At 39.8% G+C, this 18,067-nt stretch overlaps 1 protein-coding gene across 1 annotated transcript; it reads left to right on the forward strand.

Annotated features, from left to right (window-relative positions):
- The first annotated feature begins 7,306 nt into the window (after positions 1–7,306).
- LOC143924270 (gamma-crystallin-1-like) lies at positions 7,307–15,737 on the forward strand. Its single transcript, XM_077448475.1, has 3 exons — positions 7,307–7,436; positions 10,810–11,052; positions 15,409–15,737. Exons 1-3 carry the CDS (start codon positions 7,428–7,430, stop codon positions 15,682–15,684), a joined length of 528 nt encoding a protein of 175 aa, XP_077304601.1. The 5' UTR covers positions 7,307–7,427; the 3' UTR covers positions 15,685–15,737.
- Positions 15,738–18,067: the final 2,330 nt, after the last annotated feature.

An 18,067-nucleotide genomic window follows, 5' to 3' on the forward strand; every position in this document is an offset into this window, starting at 1 on the left:
GTCTGTCGGCGGATCGAGAGAAGAAGATGAATGGACTTTGGGGGACAGTTTTATTTTTTATTTTTTAATAAAGGACTTGTCTCCAGTGACTCCAGTGAATAACACTCACAGGATCCTGCCTCCATCGGAGGCACCCAGCCAATGACGCGGTGCTAGCTTGACATGCCTTTGCACCCCAGATCTAAGTTGCGCCCCCCCAAAGCCCCCTGACCATCCCCTCCACCCTGGATGCTATGCCTGACCACTGAGCTCCTTTCCCATCACGGCACTCTATACTGCTCCTCCTCCGCAGGGCTTAAATCACATTAATTTACAACACAGCCAGTCAGCCACGATCTTCACAGGGTGTATCTGCCTACTGCAACTACACTGCTGTTCCAACCAGAGAATTTCACAGGTCAGAACGGCAACATAAAAGCCAGGTGTACCCTGTGAAGGCTGACAGACTGTGTGTAAAGGAATGTCATTCCAGCCCTGTATAGTGTGTGTGGGGGGGGGGGGGGGGGAGCTGTATACAGTGCTGGGATGGGAAAGGAGCTCTGCCAAGTGACCTGCTAGAGGTCGCTGTCCTCTGATTCTCCAGTGGTGATCCCTGTCCTCTGATTCTTCAGCAGTGATTCCTGTCCTCTGATGTAAGGATGAACTCTGGGAACTCAAAACTCTTAAGCCACTTTGAGTATCTTGGCATGTGATGGGTGTATCTGTAAACACGGTGGAAGTGGTGGTTGGTAGTGGGGGTGCCCATGTCAACTTTTGCATCGGGGCCCACAAGCTTCAAGCTACGCCTCTGTCTAGTATGAATTTTGAAGGGGTGATTCCCTGAATGTGCTGGGCTGTGCAGGCATGAGTCGCTGGTTGCTAAGCCGACTGCCTCCTCCCTAAAAAACAATCTTAGAGGGAAACTGTCATATTTGGCAGTAGTAGAAACCCTACTGCTAAATGTATTACTTTCTTCTGCAGACAGAAGGCTAGGCTAAACTAAACAGCTGGTTCAGCCATTTGCAGAACTTCTGAACAAGCGAAATTCAGTCTGAACATGGGTTTGTACCGAACCTGGAGTTTATCTCTAGTTAAACTGACCAAGTTTTCCTAGATACTAAGGGCAATCAATACTAAAGAACTTTCAACTAACAACCAGTATAAATACATTCTGCATAAAGTACAACAGTAAACACAAATCTCAAACAGTTACTGTATATTTATTTTGGATAGAGTAGTGAATGGTAAAACTCCATACATTTTTTGGCTATTACATTTCCTATTGAGGAGATTTCTTCTCTCTTTCCTGTACTATATCTCATTTCCTTCATGTACTTTATAAAGAACAGGAAATGAGAAGAAATATCTTAACCACTTCAAAACCAGGTACTTATACACCTTCCTGCCCAAGCCAATTTTCATCTTTCAGCGCTGTTGCAATTTGAATGACAATTGTGCAGTCATACAACACTGTACCCAAACAAATGTTTTATCATTTTGTTCCCACAAATAGAGCTTTCTTTTGGTGGTATTTGATCACCTCTGCGATTTTTATTTTTTGCACAACAAATAAAAAAAAATTAAAATTTTGAAAAAAATAAAGTTTTGCTTTATTTCTATAATTTTTTTGTAAATAAGTAAGTTTTCTCCTTTAATGATGGGCACTGATATGGCTGCACTGATGGACACTGATAAAGTGGCCCCGATGGGCACTGATGAGGTGGCATCAATGAGGTGGCACTGACGAGGTGGCACTGATGGGCACTGATGGTAGGCACTGATGGGCACTGATAGGGGGCATGGATGGGCACTGAGAGATGGCACTGATGGACACTGATGGGTGGCACTGAAGATACTGATGTGTGGCATTGCTGGGCATCACTTGTCTTATCTGCTGCATAATGTTGCCAGGCAGTTCCCATTTCTGGACACTGATTGGTATATATTTGGCATATTTATGTATATGTGGATGGCCATGGGGTACATACCTGACCATCCACATGTTGGGGGTTTCCCTGGTGGTCCCGGTAGCTTCCCTGGTGGTCCAGTGTGGGCATCCGAGGGGGGGCTGCGCTGATAAACAATCAGCACAGATCCCCCTGTCAGGAGAGCCGCCAATCAGCTCTCCTCTACTCGGATCTGTCAGAAGCGAGTGAGGAAAAGCCAATCAACGGCTCTTCCTGTTTACATCGTGATCAGCCGTGATTGGACAAGGCTGATCACATGGTAAAGAGCCCCCATCAGAGGCTCTTTATCGAGATCAGTGTAGATCAGACTGACACACTGCACCACCGATCGTCGCGATGTGTGTGCCCCTATGGGCGCACAGTGGCCGTTATCCTGCTGGATGTCATATGATGCCCAGTCAGGATAACTGAACCACCGCCGGCCGTCATTTTACTATAGGCCAGGCAGGAAGGGTTTAAACACTTTTTACTTGAACAAGTGTCCATATTGGAAGAATTTCCCCTTATTCCTGTACAGGTAACAACTCAAAATTTAGAATTTTCTCAAATTTTCAGCCCCAGAGACAACAGTCATCAGGATAAGAGTGAATGAGGGAGAGTGAATCTCCCCAACAGGGATACAGTATGAATGAATGAATGAATGAATGAATGAAATACTTATATAGCGCACAATGCGAACTGAATCGCCTCTAGGCGCTGCATACAGTAGGGATTAATTAACTGGCAAACTTCATTTCACAGGAGGCTCAATTCGATTTGCAAAGTTTAATTTGCAGGTGGTTCGACTATTTAGTGATCATAGCTAGGTCATTGAACATACCGTATATACTCGAGTCTAGGCCGAGGCACCTAATATTGCCCCAAAAAACTGGGAAAACCTATTGACTCAAGTATAAGCCTAGGGTGGGAAAATGCAGCTGCTACTGGTTAAACAATTCCCATTTGGAGCCTCACTGTGCCCATCTGCAGCCTCACTGTGCCCCTTTAAAGTCTCATTGTGCCCATTTAAAGCCTCACTGTGCCCATTTGCAGCCTCATTGTGCCCATTTACAGCCTCACTGTGCCCATTTGCAGCCTCATTGTGCCTATCTGCAGCCTTTAATTAATAAAAAGGCCTGTGTTATGCAGTCTGTTCGGCAGCCGTCCATTGCAACAAAGCCCCTCCTCCTCCTCATCCGTGATAGACGGAACATTGATACAGATTCCCAGCATTGTATCAGTGTTCCTCAATCAGGGACGAGGAGGTTGGGCTTTGTTACAATGGACGGCCGCCGATCAGACTGCATAACACAGCGGGAGACACATGCTGTTTTAGTAATCAAAGTTTGGGCTGCAGATGGCAGATGGCACCCTCACTTGAGACCCTCACTCGAGTATAAGCTGGGGGGGTTTCAGCCTAAAAAATGGGCTAAAAAACTTGGCTTATACTCGAGTTTGAAAAAAGAAAAAGGGAACACACCGCGCTATATCTAACTAGGAAAAAAAAAAGAAAAAAAAACATGCAAAAAACAGCTGCCAACACTTCAAACAAACAAAGTTAAACAATTTAAAATAACAAATAGTGTAGCGCTAATTTAAGTGAATGTGTAATCACAAAAATCATGAATGATATGAAAAAACAGTAAATAAAGTCCTCTGTAATGTGACTGATGCACATCCAATTGTGATAAAACTTCTTCAAAAGAAATGGACGTTTCACTGGTCGAGTGCAACCAAATATATCAACTTGTCTGAAGAGATCTAGAAGGTGGGTAAAATACTCTTACCAGATATGTTGGACTCACACAGGCACCCCACATTGCTTTTATCCTGTTCTTTTGTGATCACCAGTCATAAGTTTTGTCCATTTTTATGACCTTTTAATAAAACCTGATGGTTAATATTTTTTTGACCTGCACCATTTGGAGCTTTCTTTTTTCTTTGTCTTAATTTCTACAAACCCCCTCCCCCTTCATTTGGGGTTGGAATTCCTACTGAGCTACATCGGATTTGGATAACTTGAGGAACATTCCGAAGAACATCTTGAGAGATGCCCCCCAAGGTCCTCCGTCATTTGGAGTCTTCTTGAAATCCGGTCTGACCACCATCAATCTACCATCTGGTCCTATGTCTGGATCCTAAGCGCTTCCGACTCAACCGTCGTAAGACTGTGTGAGTCCAACATATCTGGTAAAAGTATTTTACCCACCTTCTAGATCTCTTCAGACAAGTTGATATATTTGCTTGCACTCGACCAGTGAAACGTCCATTTCTTTTGAAGAAGTTTTATCACAATTGCCTGTGCATCAGTCACATTACAGAGGACTTTATTTACTTTTTTTTCATATCATTCATGATTGTATACAGATCTTTTTTTGTGATTACACATTCACTTAAATTGGCGCTACACTATTTGTTGTTTTATACTCGAGTTTATAAGGTAACCCTAAACCATATTGAAAATCTATAGGCCCCTAATCTTTTAATTTTTTTCTGTCCTTCTCCATGGCTAATTTGCAAGCTTTTATTAATGGCTTGCTACCCAGAAGCTGAATATATGTGGTTGGTCTCAGCAGCAAGCGGGTATACAGGATCATGGTACAGTTTTCTTCACCCGGTAATCAGCTTTTCAGTAAAAGTGATCTGAGCAAATTTACAGCCATCTGATCATTTTTATACAGTGCCTTGAAGGGGTCCCCCACTTGCCGCTGACCGCCGCCATTCCTGGCCCGTTCCACTGGGGAGTCTGAGACAGTGGTAAGCAGTTGGGTCGGCTGCACACAGGAGATGGAAGAAAATCTATTCCCTGATCACCTCTGTGAGAAATGAAGTTGAAAGTGACAGGGATTTAGACACTTAGGGTTTCATTGCTGTGTTTCTCTTGCTGGTACAGATGCTGTGAAAGGCAGGGTAGACATTGGGGGTCTAATGGATGCCTCATGTCTCCATAAAGAGTACATGTCACTGCCCAAAGCTATCACAAGGGGCTTGTTTCTAGTGATAGCAAAAAAATGCTGAATTTAACATGTATGTGGAACTATTGACAATATTCCCTGATGTGATTGTAGCCATATTAGTGCAACTGTGACAGAGAAAATTGAGTACTGTCTGTGATACTTTTTTTATTTGCACTAACATACAATTTTTCAGGACAAGCTTGTCCCCTTCTTCAAGGTCCAAGCAGTACTGATTCACAAATTTTTAAGCAGAATGTTAAAAACACATCTCTGAGGGAAAGGAGAGAGAAAAAAAAGAGAGAAAAACAAACACATACAAATCATTGGTAATAAAGATAGCAGCAGAGTTAGTGAGATAAGACAGAGGGAGAGCTATAGAATGGAGGGGGGATGCTAGTCACAGAGGGGGCGTAAAACTTTAGTAATTAGGAAAATGGGTAAGGAAACTAAATTTAGGCCATTATTTTTTGTGTCAAAAATAATTATCATTCTTAGTTCAAACGTTTTCCTTTCCTGGAGAGTTCTGAAATTCCCTTTAACTAACTAAAACATTGAGGTCTTCTATAGTTTGGTCGGGTTCTGAGAAGTGATGTCCCACAGGTGTGCATAAACTGTCTTCTTTATGTTCCTTGATGGTATGTCTGTGCAAATTCATCCTCGCTTGCAACTTCTGTCCTGTTTCACCAACATAAGATCATTTGCTGCACCTTTTGCATTGGATGAGGTACACAACATTACTGGAGGTACAGTTGTAAGATCCCATGATACTGAAGGGCCCATTTGTGTGTGTGACACTTTTGGATAAATTGATCTGGTTGCATAGTTTGCAGCGTTTTTTTTAATTTCAGGGTTTGCTTCCATTATTTGTGACTTCATAATCAGAGTGAAGTTTCATAATCTTCATAATCAGAGTTTCAGACTTCATAATCAGAGTGATAGAATAGCATGATTGGCAGATGCCCGAAACCTTCTTGTGAAGTTAAAAAAACAGTACTAAAACTACTGCCACTAAATGACATATTCCCAGAGGATTTCTGTTTGTAAACAAACTGCCTAGGGAACCTGGGTGACATCACTAATGAATTATGGTCATGACCATATTAGGTCAATGGCATCATCCAGGATTCCCTGCCTTTTTTTTATCTCCATTTTTAAGTATGTATTGCTCCTTTAAAAACAGCATGAGGTTTTCACTAAAGTTCATATCAGGTTCATATCAGGCCCTTATTCAGGCATGCAGCCTGGGTGGACAGGAAAGGGAGGGCAACAAGTGTGTGACCCCCCAATCATCCTGAAATATACTAGGCCACATACCTTGTATATGTGAAGGTACCTTGAAAGACAGGAGGACAAAGCCTTGTAAGGCACCTTGTCGTTATGTTGAGAGGACAAAGGCCTATTTCCCATTCCCAGTAACAAAAAAGATGTGGGCATTTGTTGGTGGTATTTATTGGAGTCTCATTATGATAAGCAGGCCCCCAGATATCTTCAACCCCCCAGAAGAATCAGTATATTATTAATAAATAAACATGCTCACACACAACCACACACGCACATACAGTGTGACAAAGAAATTTAATAAAAAAAAATATAAAACAATGTTCCTTCAATCTAACTACAATGTCAATCACAACAACCTGCTGCTCAATGATGTTCGCCTGGAGCATTTCTGCTGCAAAATGAGGGAGCCCCAGCAAGCGGCCATACCTAAACAAACAAAATAGGGATTTTAGGTGACACCATTGATCAAATATGGTCATGAATAAATTAGATCAATGACCTTACTCAGGATCCCCAGGGATTTGTCCAGCTAGTCGGGGATCTGTCAATTTGCATCAGTAGTGCTATCACTGCAAAATTACATATCCCTGGCTTATGTTCCTTTACGAATTAATGTGACCAATTTGCTTGGCCATTTGCCAAAGTATGAAAAGGCTGGGTTCAGGTCAAACTCCTGATCAATCTAACCCATAGCTCATCTTTAGGGCACAGACAGCAATTAAAACATGACAGTGATTTTAACCATTTTCCACTCACTAAAAAAGGTTTGTCTTTATGTACACTTTATCTGTTCAGTTTATATTTATTAAGTAATCATTTAATTGAAATGTTCCCAGTTGATAGATGGAATAATATGCTTAATATAAAACACAAATAAAAAAGTATATGAATTAAAATACTTTCTGTTAATCTTTATGCCACAAATATCCTGTATATAAAACAGATGAAACATGCAAACACATCAATCATACAGCATTAGAATGTAATTCACTTTATATTCTTCTCCTGCTTTATGCTACTTCAAATGTAAAAATTGGCTTTGGAGTCTGGCTCAATGCATTCGGGACAGGAATTAAACGTTGTCAGCACAAGTCTAAGTCCAGCATTCAAACAGCAGACTATACAGTTTCTTTTTTTACACCATACAGCATCTATTCTTATGCAAATTCTGTAGGTTCCACACAAATTAAAAAAATCACTATATAAAGGAAGATCCAGTTTCTGTTTGTTAGACTTTGGTCTGGTATCTCCCCTATAGAGCACCATGGGAAAGGTAAGCTATAGAGACTAGAATCAATAACTTTTTAACCTTTTAACACTTATACACTGTACCTTTTTGTTATATTTAGTAGATGTTGGTAGAAGTTTCCACATTCTAGACCTTATAGTTACTGTAATGGAAATAATTTTCATGAATGAAACATATCAAAATAATTGATGTAATATACAAATCTTTTTTGCCAGTAGATTTTTAAATTATTCATTAATTTATCTCACACTATACACCTGTCTTCTCTTTAACCTCAGAATGCTCATTCAGGTAAAATAGATTACCTGTCATGTATAGGCTCATAAATTTTAGGTGATTTGCATCATAAAGGAAACATAAATATCTGCCTTTAAAACTATACCTTTGTCCTATAAAATAAAGCCAAGACTTCTATGTGGTATTCACTAGACATGTGCATTCGTTTTCGTCCAAATGCGTTTTATTCAGAATTTTCGGATATTTTGGTTATCGTTTTACAAATGATAACGAACGTGCCGAATCCGAAAACCAAAAGATCAGACACAAACAAATGCTTTATTTTTGTTTTCGTTGTGACAACAGTTCGATATAGATAGGAGATTCGACATGACGCTGACAATAGCGATCTGTGTCCATCGAACCTGTGGTTGAATGTGCCTAACCTTAGCTATTAGTCCAAGATTATTCTACATAGAGAGAAAAGATTCGACGTAGCGAGAAAAGATTTGACATTATAGAGACAATAGCAAAAAAGGATGAAAGTGCCTGACCTAACTCTATTAGTCCAAGATTATTCGACATAGAGAGAAAAGATTTGACATGAAGATTCAAAGAAGCAGTCGCTGCGAGTGGACATGTATGGTCAAATGCTCCGCCCATAGGCTATAGAAGAATTCTAATGTTGATTGACTAGTAAGAATAATTAATAAATATAATTATTACTAGTGTCATACAACATTAGAATTCTACTACTATAGCTTGTAGGTGGAACATTCGACCAGAAATGTGCTGCTCCATCGAATCTTCTTAGAACATTCGACAGACACCATAAGCCTTCAATGACAGATTCGACCTTAATTATTTCGGATTTTCAGATGAATGTATTTTTTAACGAACCAAAATAAATAAAAGCTAATTTTGGGAGTAACTAAATACATTTTTCGGATAAAAACGAAATTCCAATAATAGTACAGTATATGAGATAAGATGGCCTCTTGGGGCTAATAATTTTCAAACAGGGTTAAAAAAAGATATGGAATGTTTAATCCAAGGGTCCCATTTTTTATTATATAAATGGATGGTATTCTGTGTGATATGGAATATCTTTTCCATAAGATTAATGTTATTGATTCTGGTTTTAAATGTTCTAGAGGAATTGATTGGGATTTCCAATGAAATGCTATCAACCAATGAATTGCAACATAGATTGTATGTATTAATCTCATATTATGTGTGGAGAGACTAATGACAGGAGCAAATAAGAGACAGTTGTGTGAGGTTAGGTTTATATTACTATTTGAAATCTCAGAGGCAAAACTCTCCAACTGTTTCCATATGTGTGTGATCTTAAGTGGTTTTTATTTTTGCGCTATAAACAAAAAAAGAGTGACAAAAAAAAAAAAACACAGTATTTTGTACTTTTTGCTATAATAAATGCCCACTTTAAAAAAAAAAAAAAAAGCAAATTTTTTCTCAGTTTAGGCCGATGTGTATTCTTCTACATATTTTTGGGAAAAAAATCACAATAAGCGTATATTGATTGGTTTGCGCAAAAGTTATAGCTTCTACAAAATAGGGGATAGATTTATAGCATTTTTATTTTAGAATTTTTTTTACTAGTAATGGCTGCGATTTTTATTGGGACTGTGACATTATGGCGGAAACATCGGACATTTTTGACACATTTTTGGAACCATTGGCATTTATATAACGATCAGTGCTATAAAAATGCACTGAATACTGTAAAAATGTCACTGGCATGGAAGGGGTTAACACTAGGAGTGATCAAGGGGTTAACTGGGTTCCCTAGTGTGTGTTTCTAACTGAAGGGGGAGGGGACTGACTAGAGGAAGTGACAGATCATGGTTGCTAGCTAATAGGCACACACAATATGTCACTCCTCTCAAAACAGAACAGGGAAGTGTGTGTTTACACACACTCTTCCCTGTTCTGTCTCTCGTACTCGCTCGTGGCTGATGGTCATCGTGAACGTCAGCCACGAGCATCGCACCCCTGATATGCAACGGGCATGCGCACCTCTGGTGGCATACGTCTGCTATCCCGATCCCACGAGCAGACGTATAGCTATGACGGTTCTTGGGATCGTGCCGAAATTATGGTGGCTGGTCGGCAATCGGTTAATAACACTCACTACTGTGGATTCCCTTTCAAGATATTTGGGTTCAAAAAGCTCCAGTTCTATTCTGTACACCTACATGCCTACTGAACCCTAGTTTGCAGTGTGGACCTACGGGGCCTGACTACAGTTAATCTAAAGTAAAGTGCAAGAACACTGGGAGCTTCTAGGTCATGGGTTCAGAGCACAAAGAGAGCGGTTATCATATTTTTAATAGATACCATGGACATAGGTGCAATGCATTTATAACTTTGTTACGCCTAACTTTAAAAGAATATTGGAGGTTCTCCTAAGCAAATGGAACATTACACATCTAGGGAGAAGTACTACAGCATGTAGTATCATTACTAGCAAGTTCAAAAGTTACATTAATAAAAGTTTAAATCCTACAGCTAATTTTGGCTCTAAAAAAATTACAAGGTAATTCCATTTTTGTGGGGGAAATATTAGCAATCTGCAGCTCCCTGGAGGTGTTCTGTACACATAATATCCTATTATTTCCTGCTTGTGTGATTGGCTCATTGATTTCCCTAGAAGTCTGCAGTAAGATACAAGTCAGATTTCAGGTAATCCTGCAACAAAAATATCATTTTTGGTGAGATACTCCCAATAGGAAATCACATCTAAAGGGATACAGGTCCAGCAGCTTTCTTCGTTAGAGCCCTGCAGGTGCTGCAGCTGATTCATAATTATGAAACCACTCTCATTAGATTCACTTTCCACATGGATACAGACAAACATATGAATTTCTTCAGAATAAAAAAAGGTAGGAATCTGCAACAAAGTTTGTTAAATTCCTTGTAATGAACATAGATCACGCAGGGGGAATGCTTTTTTCTCAACAAAAGTGGAGTTACTCTTTAAATCATTTGGCTGGCTTTAATTTTGGTGTCAGGATTCCTGGTTATAAGGTATTATGATACCCACAAGGACAAATAATTATATTTTTATACCAAATCTATCTGTACTTGATGTATATCTGTTATGTGGCACTAAAGGGTTATACACATTCCTAGGTTGAATATTTTGCCTCTATTCCAGATAATTTTCTTTGAAGACAGGAACTTCCAGGGTCGCTCTTATGAGTGCAGCTCTGACTGTTCTGAGCTAAATTCTTTTTTTAGCCGCTGCAACTCTATCCGCGTGGAAAATGGAAACTGGATGCTGTATGAACACCCCAACTACAGGGGAAACCAATATTTCCTGAAAAGGGGAGAGTATCCTGACTTCTCTCACTGGACAAGTCACAATGACTCCATTAGATCTTGCCGCATAATTCCACAGGTATGTTTTGTATTAAACTATACTCCATGTGTCATTGCCGATTATAGTTTTTTTTTATTTTACACCAGCATGTACATCCTTTATCTAACCAATTCTATCATTTCACTTCCAAGTATGTGTATATTTTTCTTTATTTGCATTGGCAAAAAAAAAGATCATGTATGAACATTACAAAAGGAACAGCATGTCCCCCACATCCATAGGCTTTATTTAAACTATATTTTTATTTAATTCAGGTTAGAAGATGAAAGCAAACATTGGATTGGTTATGAAAGATAACAAAAACGATATTCATTAAGGTTGATTTACTAAAACTGGGGAACACAAAATTTGGTGCATCTCTACACATAAAAAATCAGCTTCCAGTTTTTTTTTTTTTTGCCAAGGCTTAATTGAACAAGCCGGAGTTTGAAGCTGACTGGGTACCATGCACAGCTGCACCAAATTTTGCACTCTCCAGTTTTAGTAAATCAACCCCATTTTTTTCATATTTATATATGAGGTGTAGCAATATTTAGTTACACAAACATTTACAATAATTTTAAAGCTTGTGTTAGTAAATTGAATTATGACAAATGTTAGTAAATTTAATTATTCGGCTTACTAAATTACACTGGGGTGAATTATACAATATCCCTAAAGTTTTATAAAATTATAAGTACACAACACTAAATGACAAGCAACAGGCAACTGCTTAGAATGTGGTAGAGCAGACACAATTTTTATAAAGAGCCCAGTTTACCTTATGCTGTAAGAGAGAAAAGGGCAAAATAATGAACTAATGACACCACTCCAAAGATCTCTGCTGCATCTGTTCCCAGCCACCTAGTGCCGAACCATTTGGTGGAGAAGGGGGGGGGGGGGTTATGGTGTGCAGTTGTTTTTCATGGGTTGGACTTGGCTCCTTAGTTCCAGTGAAGGAAATTCTTCAAGTGATTGTAAAGTCTAGTTTTTTCCCCCATAAAATTAACAAACATTTTATACTTACCTGCTCTGTTGCAGAGGATTAGCACAGAGCAGCCCAGATCCTCCTCTTTTCATGTCCCTCTTCGGTGATCCTGGCCCCTCCCTCCTGTTCAGTGCCCCCATGCCAAGCAACTTGCTATGGGAAAACCCGAGCTAAGTCACAGCTCCCTGTGTCCATTTAGACATGGAGCCCTGACCCGGCCCCATCCTCTCTCTTCCCTGATTGGCTATCTGACTTAGATTGACAGCAGTGGGAGCCAATGGTGCCACTGCTGTGTCTCAGCCAATCAGGAAGGAGAATCTGGACAGCTGAGACACTCGTTGACATCGCTGGACAGAGAGGGACCTCGGGTAAGTGTTGGGGGGCTGCTGCACACAAAAGGCTTTTTATCTGAATGCATAGAATGCATTAACCTTCTGACTTTACAACCCCTTTAAGGTGTCAGCATACCAAGACATTTTGGACAATTTCATGCTCCCAACTTTGTGGTAACAGTTTGGGGATGCTCCCTTCCTGTTCTAACATGACAGCACCTCAGTGCACACAATAGATCCATAAAGACATGGATAAGTGAGTTTGGGGTGGAGGAACTTTAATGGCCTGTACAGAGTCCTGACATCAACCAGATAGAACACCTTTGGGTTGAATGAGAGTGGAGACTGCGAGCCAGGCCTTCTCATCCACATCAGTGCCTGACCTCACAAATCGCTTCTGGAAGAGTGGTCAAACATTCCCCAAAACAAACTCTTAAAACTTGTGGACAGCCTTCACAGAAGAGTTGAATCTTTTATATCTGCAAATGGTAGGCTAACTCAATATTGAACCCTATGGACTAAGACTGGGATGCCATTAAAGTTCATGTGCGTTTAAAGGCAGGCATCCCAATGCTTTTGGTAATATAGTGTACAATATATATATATATATATGTATATATATATATATATATATATATATATATATAAATAGTATGACAATATAAAAATATAAAATATCTTTTATCAGAGATGTGCTCAGGCAAAAGATTTCCATTATAATTCATTTCTGTCATACCAATGTCTTTATTATTTGTAAGAATATTAAAATATATGAGTAAAAGTTGACAAGCACCACATAGATTTCTGTTTCAATATGTTTATTGTTTTGAAAAAAAAATAAATTAAAATAAGCATAGGAATCACTCACACTGGCTAAATCATGGTTAAATATTATAAAGAGCAATAAAGAGTATAGACATGTCAATTAAGACACAGGGAATCTGAAACATGGAGATGTTAATAAAACACTGAAAATGTAAACATGCCATGTCCCCAAAATCTCCTGCAACCAGTGGCCCTGGGTGGTAACTGCGTGAGATTAGAAAGAATAAGAATAAGTAAGAGAAAGAAGAATAGAGCACAGACAAGAGGGAAGGGGTAGGGAGGGGGAGAGATCCGAGGAGAGCGGTCAAACAAGGCCTTGGCAGGCTGGTTGGAGTGTAGGGAACTGTAGGGAAGAGATCCATGGTTCCCAGATCTTGAGAAACTTGTGATGTAAATCCTTCACAATACTTGACATTTGTTCATGAACCATCATTGCAGTCAGGTGCATCTTCACCCCTTGGAAGGCTACGCTTTGGGTCTTCCATGCATGGGTTATGGCCCGTTTAGCTGAGATACAGAGATATGGGGCTAATGATGATATGGGATGCATATAAGCAGGGAATTGGACAGTGTAATAGGGCCAGCCTAGTGTCCCTCTGGATCGTTATATGGAAAAAGGATCTGGAGTACACCACATAGAGTTCCAACTGAAATTTGGAATTGTGCCTTTTGCTCCAATTAAAACTAGGTATTTGCAGAAGGACAGAATATTTTGTGATAATACAGGGATGGAACAAAAGAAATGATAAAACTTGTTCTGTCTAAAATAAAACTTTAATTAAAAAGGGAACTGTATCAAAAAAGTGCTTGCCCAGTGAGGACATTTCCTAGTTAAATATCTGATTAGCACATGTTGTTAGTTAGGAAGGAGGTTAAAACGTATTTATAAAGTTTATAAATGCTGCATTGTATGCAACTGGTGGTAAACATAGAGCACCTTCATCTCTGTAATAGAACAGCAATTGTGAGTGTAAATGTTTGTGGCAATCAACAGATGTTGGTTGAGTAAGGTGGTTGTAAAGGAATTGCACAGAGCGGCCCCAAACCTCCTCTTCTAGGGTCCACCACTGGTGCTTCTGGCTCCTCCTGGCTAGTGCCCCCAATAACGAAGCTGCTTCCCATTGAGGTACTCCTGCAGGCCCACTCCTGACTTGTCCCTGCCCCCTTGGCACTGGCTTTTTATGACAGCAGTGGGAACCAATGGCTGGCTCAGCAAAGTATGTGAGATCCAGAAGTGAGGGGAGAGAAGAGCTGCAAATGTGCACAGTGCTGGAATGAATGAGAGCATAGGTAAGTATAAGGGGGAGTGGGGGGCCAATACTGATGACTAAACATTGTTTACCTTAATGCAAGGAATGAAGGTAAAAAATGTTTAGAATTTAGAACCACTTTAACTGCTGGGTATATGTGGCAGATTAATTACAAAAATTAGGATATGGAAGTAGATTCCAGAGATGGATGACACTTTTACAAATAAAATGTCAAAATCTGTGTTTTTGTACTTCTTTTAGACACAGTACCTCTCAACTTTTATAGGAAAAATGGAGAACATTAACCTTTCCCTTGAATCTCCCACTTTTTTTTTTCATTATTTGAGCAGATCATTCTCATTTTTGTCAAGCCAATGTTAAGTAGTATGCTTCTATATTAAAAAAGTTAGAAAACAGTACAGTGCACATCTTAATTTCAAAAGTGAAATAGGCTCTAATAAAATGTAATTTTGTTTAGACAAACAGCTATTTAATATCCTGTAAACCAGAAATTTGAAAAGTTTCCTAATCCCAATATCCACTGATTCATTCTATGCTAACACCAGCATGCTAAGTCTATAAGTTGGGATAGAAATATATGTCTGGAAAGTCAAAAATATTGTTGTAGACAGAAATGTTCATAGCGATAGTTTGCTATTGATAATCTGTATTCTCATAACACATTAACAATGAGCATCATCTAAACCCATGTTGGCCAACCCATGGCCCTTTAGTACTAACTGTGCAACTTTTTAGGTCCCCTGCATATAGTATTAGTATGTGTTTTACTTACCTAGGCCAGTTTAGGAAATATATTCTTTAGAATGGGCTCTAGTAAATAAATAGTTTTGTTCCTTTTTTTTACACTGCCTTTCTTGTTCCTGTTTTTTTCTTTTTCATTTTTGCTATCCTCTTTTTTAATGCCTCTTGATGTGGCATATGTCTTCAGTCAAGACAGTAGACCATCGCTAATTTAAAAACATATTCTTTTTCTCTTCAGCACCGTGGCACATTCAGAATCAGGATCTATGAGAAGGAAGACTTCAATGGAGCAATGTTGGAATTTACTGAAGACTGTCCCCATGTACACGAAGAGTTTAGATATCATGATATTTATTCCTGCAATGTACTAGAAGGCCACTGGATTTTCTATGATGAACCCAACTACAGAGGGCGCCAGTATTACCTGAGACCTGGAGAGTACAGGAGATACTCCGACTGGGGTGCAATGAACTCCAGAGTTGGCTCCTTCAGACGAGTTCAGGAATTCTATTAAATAAAACACATCATTCTGCACTTTGGTCTTAAATAAAATCAAATTGGTCATAATGTCTATTTAACATTTTTGAGAGAGTTTTCGGAGAGTGAAGTATTTTGGGACTGCAGAGGAAGCAAATATTGCTCATGGGTGGAGTGCTGAGGGCATAACTAGATTTGAGTAGGTTGCTGTCAGCAGCTTTGCCAGGATTGCAAAAGACCTGGGACACCCTTGATCACCTAGAGTTGAGTAATTATACGCATGTGTAGTGACACCATTGCGAATGGTGGTCAAGTTATGGTATCAGTTAGAGAAGCATAATGGTGTATGGTTATAGTAAACTTGAGCCTACTCTGCTCTTGGTCAAGAATTAATAATGCACAAAGTGCAGGATCAGGATTGCATACTGTACAGTGTGCAGAGTTTAGAACTGCATAAGGCACGGAGTGCAGGAGTCGGGATTGTATTCCAACAAAAAGTTCCCCCAACACCTCTGGACAAAACAGCCTCCAGCATAACTGTGTCCTCTCTACCTGAAATGTACTCACCAGACCCCTACAGAGACTTACCTCCTCGGCTAAGTGCTACAGGTCTGAAAGGCAGCAGGAGAGTTTCAGAAACCATGAAATGAGACCAAGACAGAATTACAGTTAAATCACACTTGTTTAATAATAAAAGTAATAAAAGTAAATAGAACATACATAGTCAAAGCATAGCCAGAGCTCAGGAACCGGAATGGATAGTCAGACAAGCCAAACGCCAGGGAGCCGGAGATGAGCATAGTAAAACAGCAAGCAGGATCTGGAGCCAGAAGGTATGTCAGCCAAGCAAGTCTTTTAACAGGAATGCAGGTGAGAATCTCTGTAATGTTGACTAAGGCGAAGGCAGAGATCCTCTGGGCTGGACAGCTTAAGTAAGTATGGCAGATGAGCAGGATATCATCAACAGCTGAGTACTCGTGGACAGATAGGAGCTGGCAATTAGCCACCAGCTGAGCGGCCAGCTCAGAGAAAGAAGGGCTTATCCCAGCCCTGACAGAGAGAGACCAGGCAGGCACATAATAAAAAGCTTCCTGAGTGACAAATTGTAGAAAAAAATTATGAATAGTAGCAGCGAGAGGACCTGGGACCCTCAGCCGCAGATGCAAGGTACATGTTTTGGGTTCATGGGGCAAGCAGAATTTTTGATTTCTGAAGGGAAGGAAGGTAGTGTAACAAAAAACCAAGGGATGCACTCTGAAACTACTCTTCAACACTTTGCTAAAAGTGTGAAAGGGAATGAGAGGGACAACAGGCAGTGACAGAATCAGCTGCCTAAGTGTCCCGCGGAAGAAAAAAAACACAGGTGCATTGAACATAGTTGTGAAGCGTTTGCGGCACTAGCCTGTTCACTTGAATGGGTCATGTTCAGTGGACTTACTGCCCACTGAATGTGACCGAAGTTATAGTTGTTATTGTAGGCACAAAGCCAAGCATTGCGACCACGAAAAATGAACACACTGGGGGTAATTTACTATAGCACTAATATGCAATAGCGCTGCTAAATACTCTAAAAATTAGTGCTATTGCGCTAATTAGCACCCAAACTAAATTCACTACAGTGCTGGTGAAAAAATACTCCCAAAGTCGAATTTATTATAGCTCCCAGACAACAGGTGGCACCCAAACCCTTACTCTGCTAGAACCTGGAGTAATGGACGTGATATGATCGTATAAATCAGGGATATGCAATTAGCGGACCTCCAGCTGTTGCAAAACTACAAGTCCCATCATGCCTCTGTCTCTGGGTGTCATGCTTGTGGCTGTCAGAGTCTCGCTATGCCTCATGGGATTTGTAGTTCTGCAACAGCTGGAGGTCCGCTAATTCCATATCCCTGGTATAAATGGTACTTAAATATGTATATTGTTTAAAGATAATCTGCTCTTAAAATGCTTTAAAAAGTGATATAAACACTGAAATATCTTTAAAAGTCTGAGAAGAGATAAATTCCCCCTTTCTTACAGCGATGTGCCAGCACAACTAAGCATGTTCAGACATGCAAACTACTCTCATTTTAACTCCCATGCCTTTTTAAAAAAATTTTGAGTTATAGTAAATACCAAAATTAGACCTGGGCTAAAACGTGTTTTTGAGAGTGAAAATTAGAGTTATGTAGCCCAATGCAAGTTTCAGCCATTGATTATAATTATGCAATTGTAACTTCCCCAATTTTTTTTTTACTTTTTAACCACTTCAGCCCTAGAAGAATTGACCCCCTTCCTGACCAGAGCACTTTTTGCGATACGGCCCTACATCACTTAAACTGACAATTGTGCGGTCCTGCGAAGTAGATTTCTTTTGGTGGTATTTAATCACCTCTGCAGTTTTTATTTTTTGTGCTATAATAAATATCCCCAAAAAA

Source organism: Lithobates pipiens, unplaced genomic scaffold (assembly GCF_037356315.1).
Source record: "Lithobates pipiens isolate NorthernLeopardFrog02 unplaced genomic scaffold, aLitPip1_a1.2 Scaffold_22, whole genome shotgun sequence".
Classification (NCBI taxonomy): domain Eukaryota; kingdom Metazoa; phylum Chordata; class Amphibia; order Anura; family Ranidae; genus Lithobates; species Lithobates pipiens.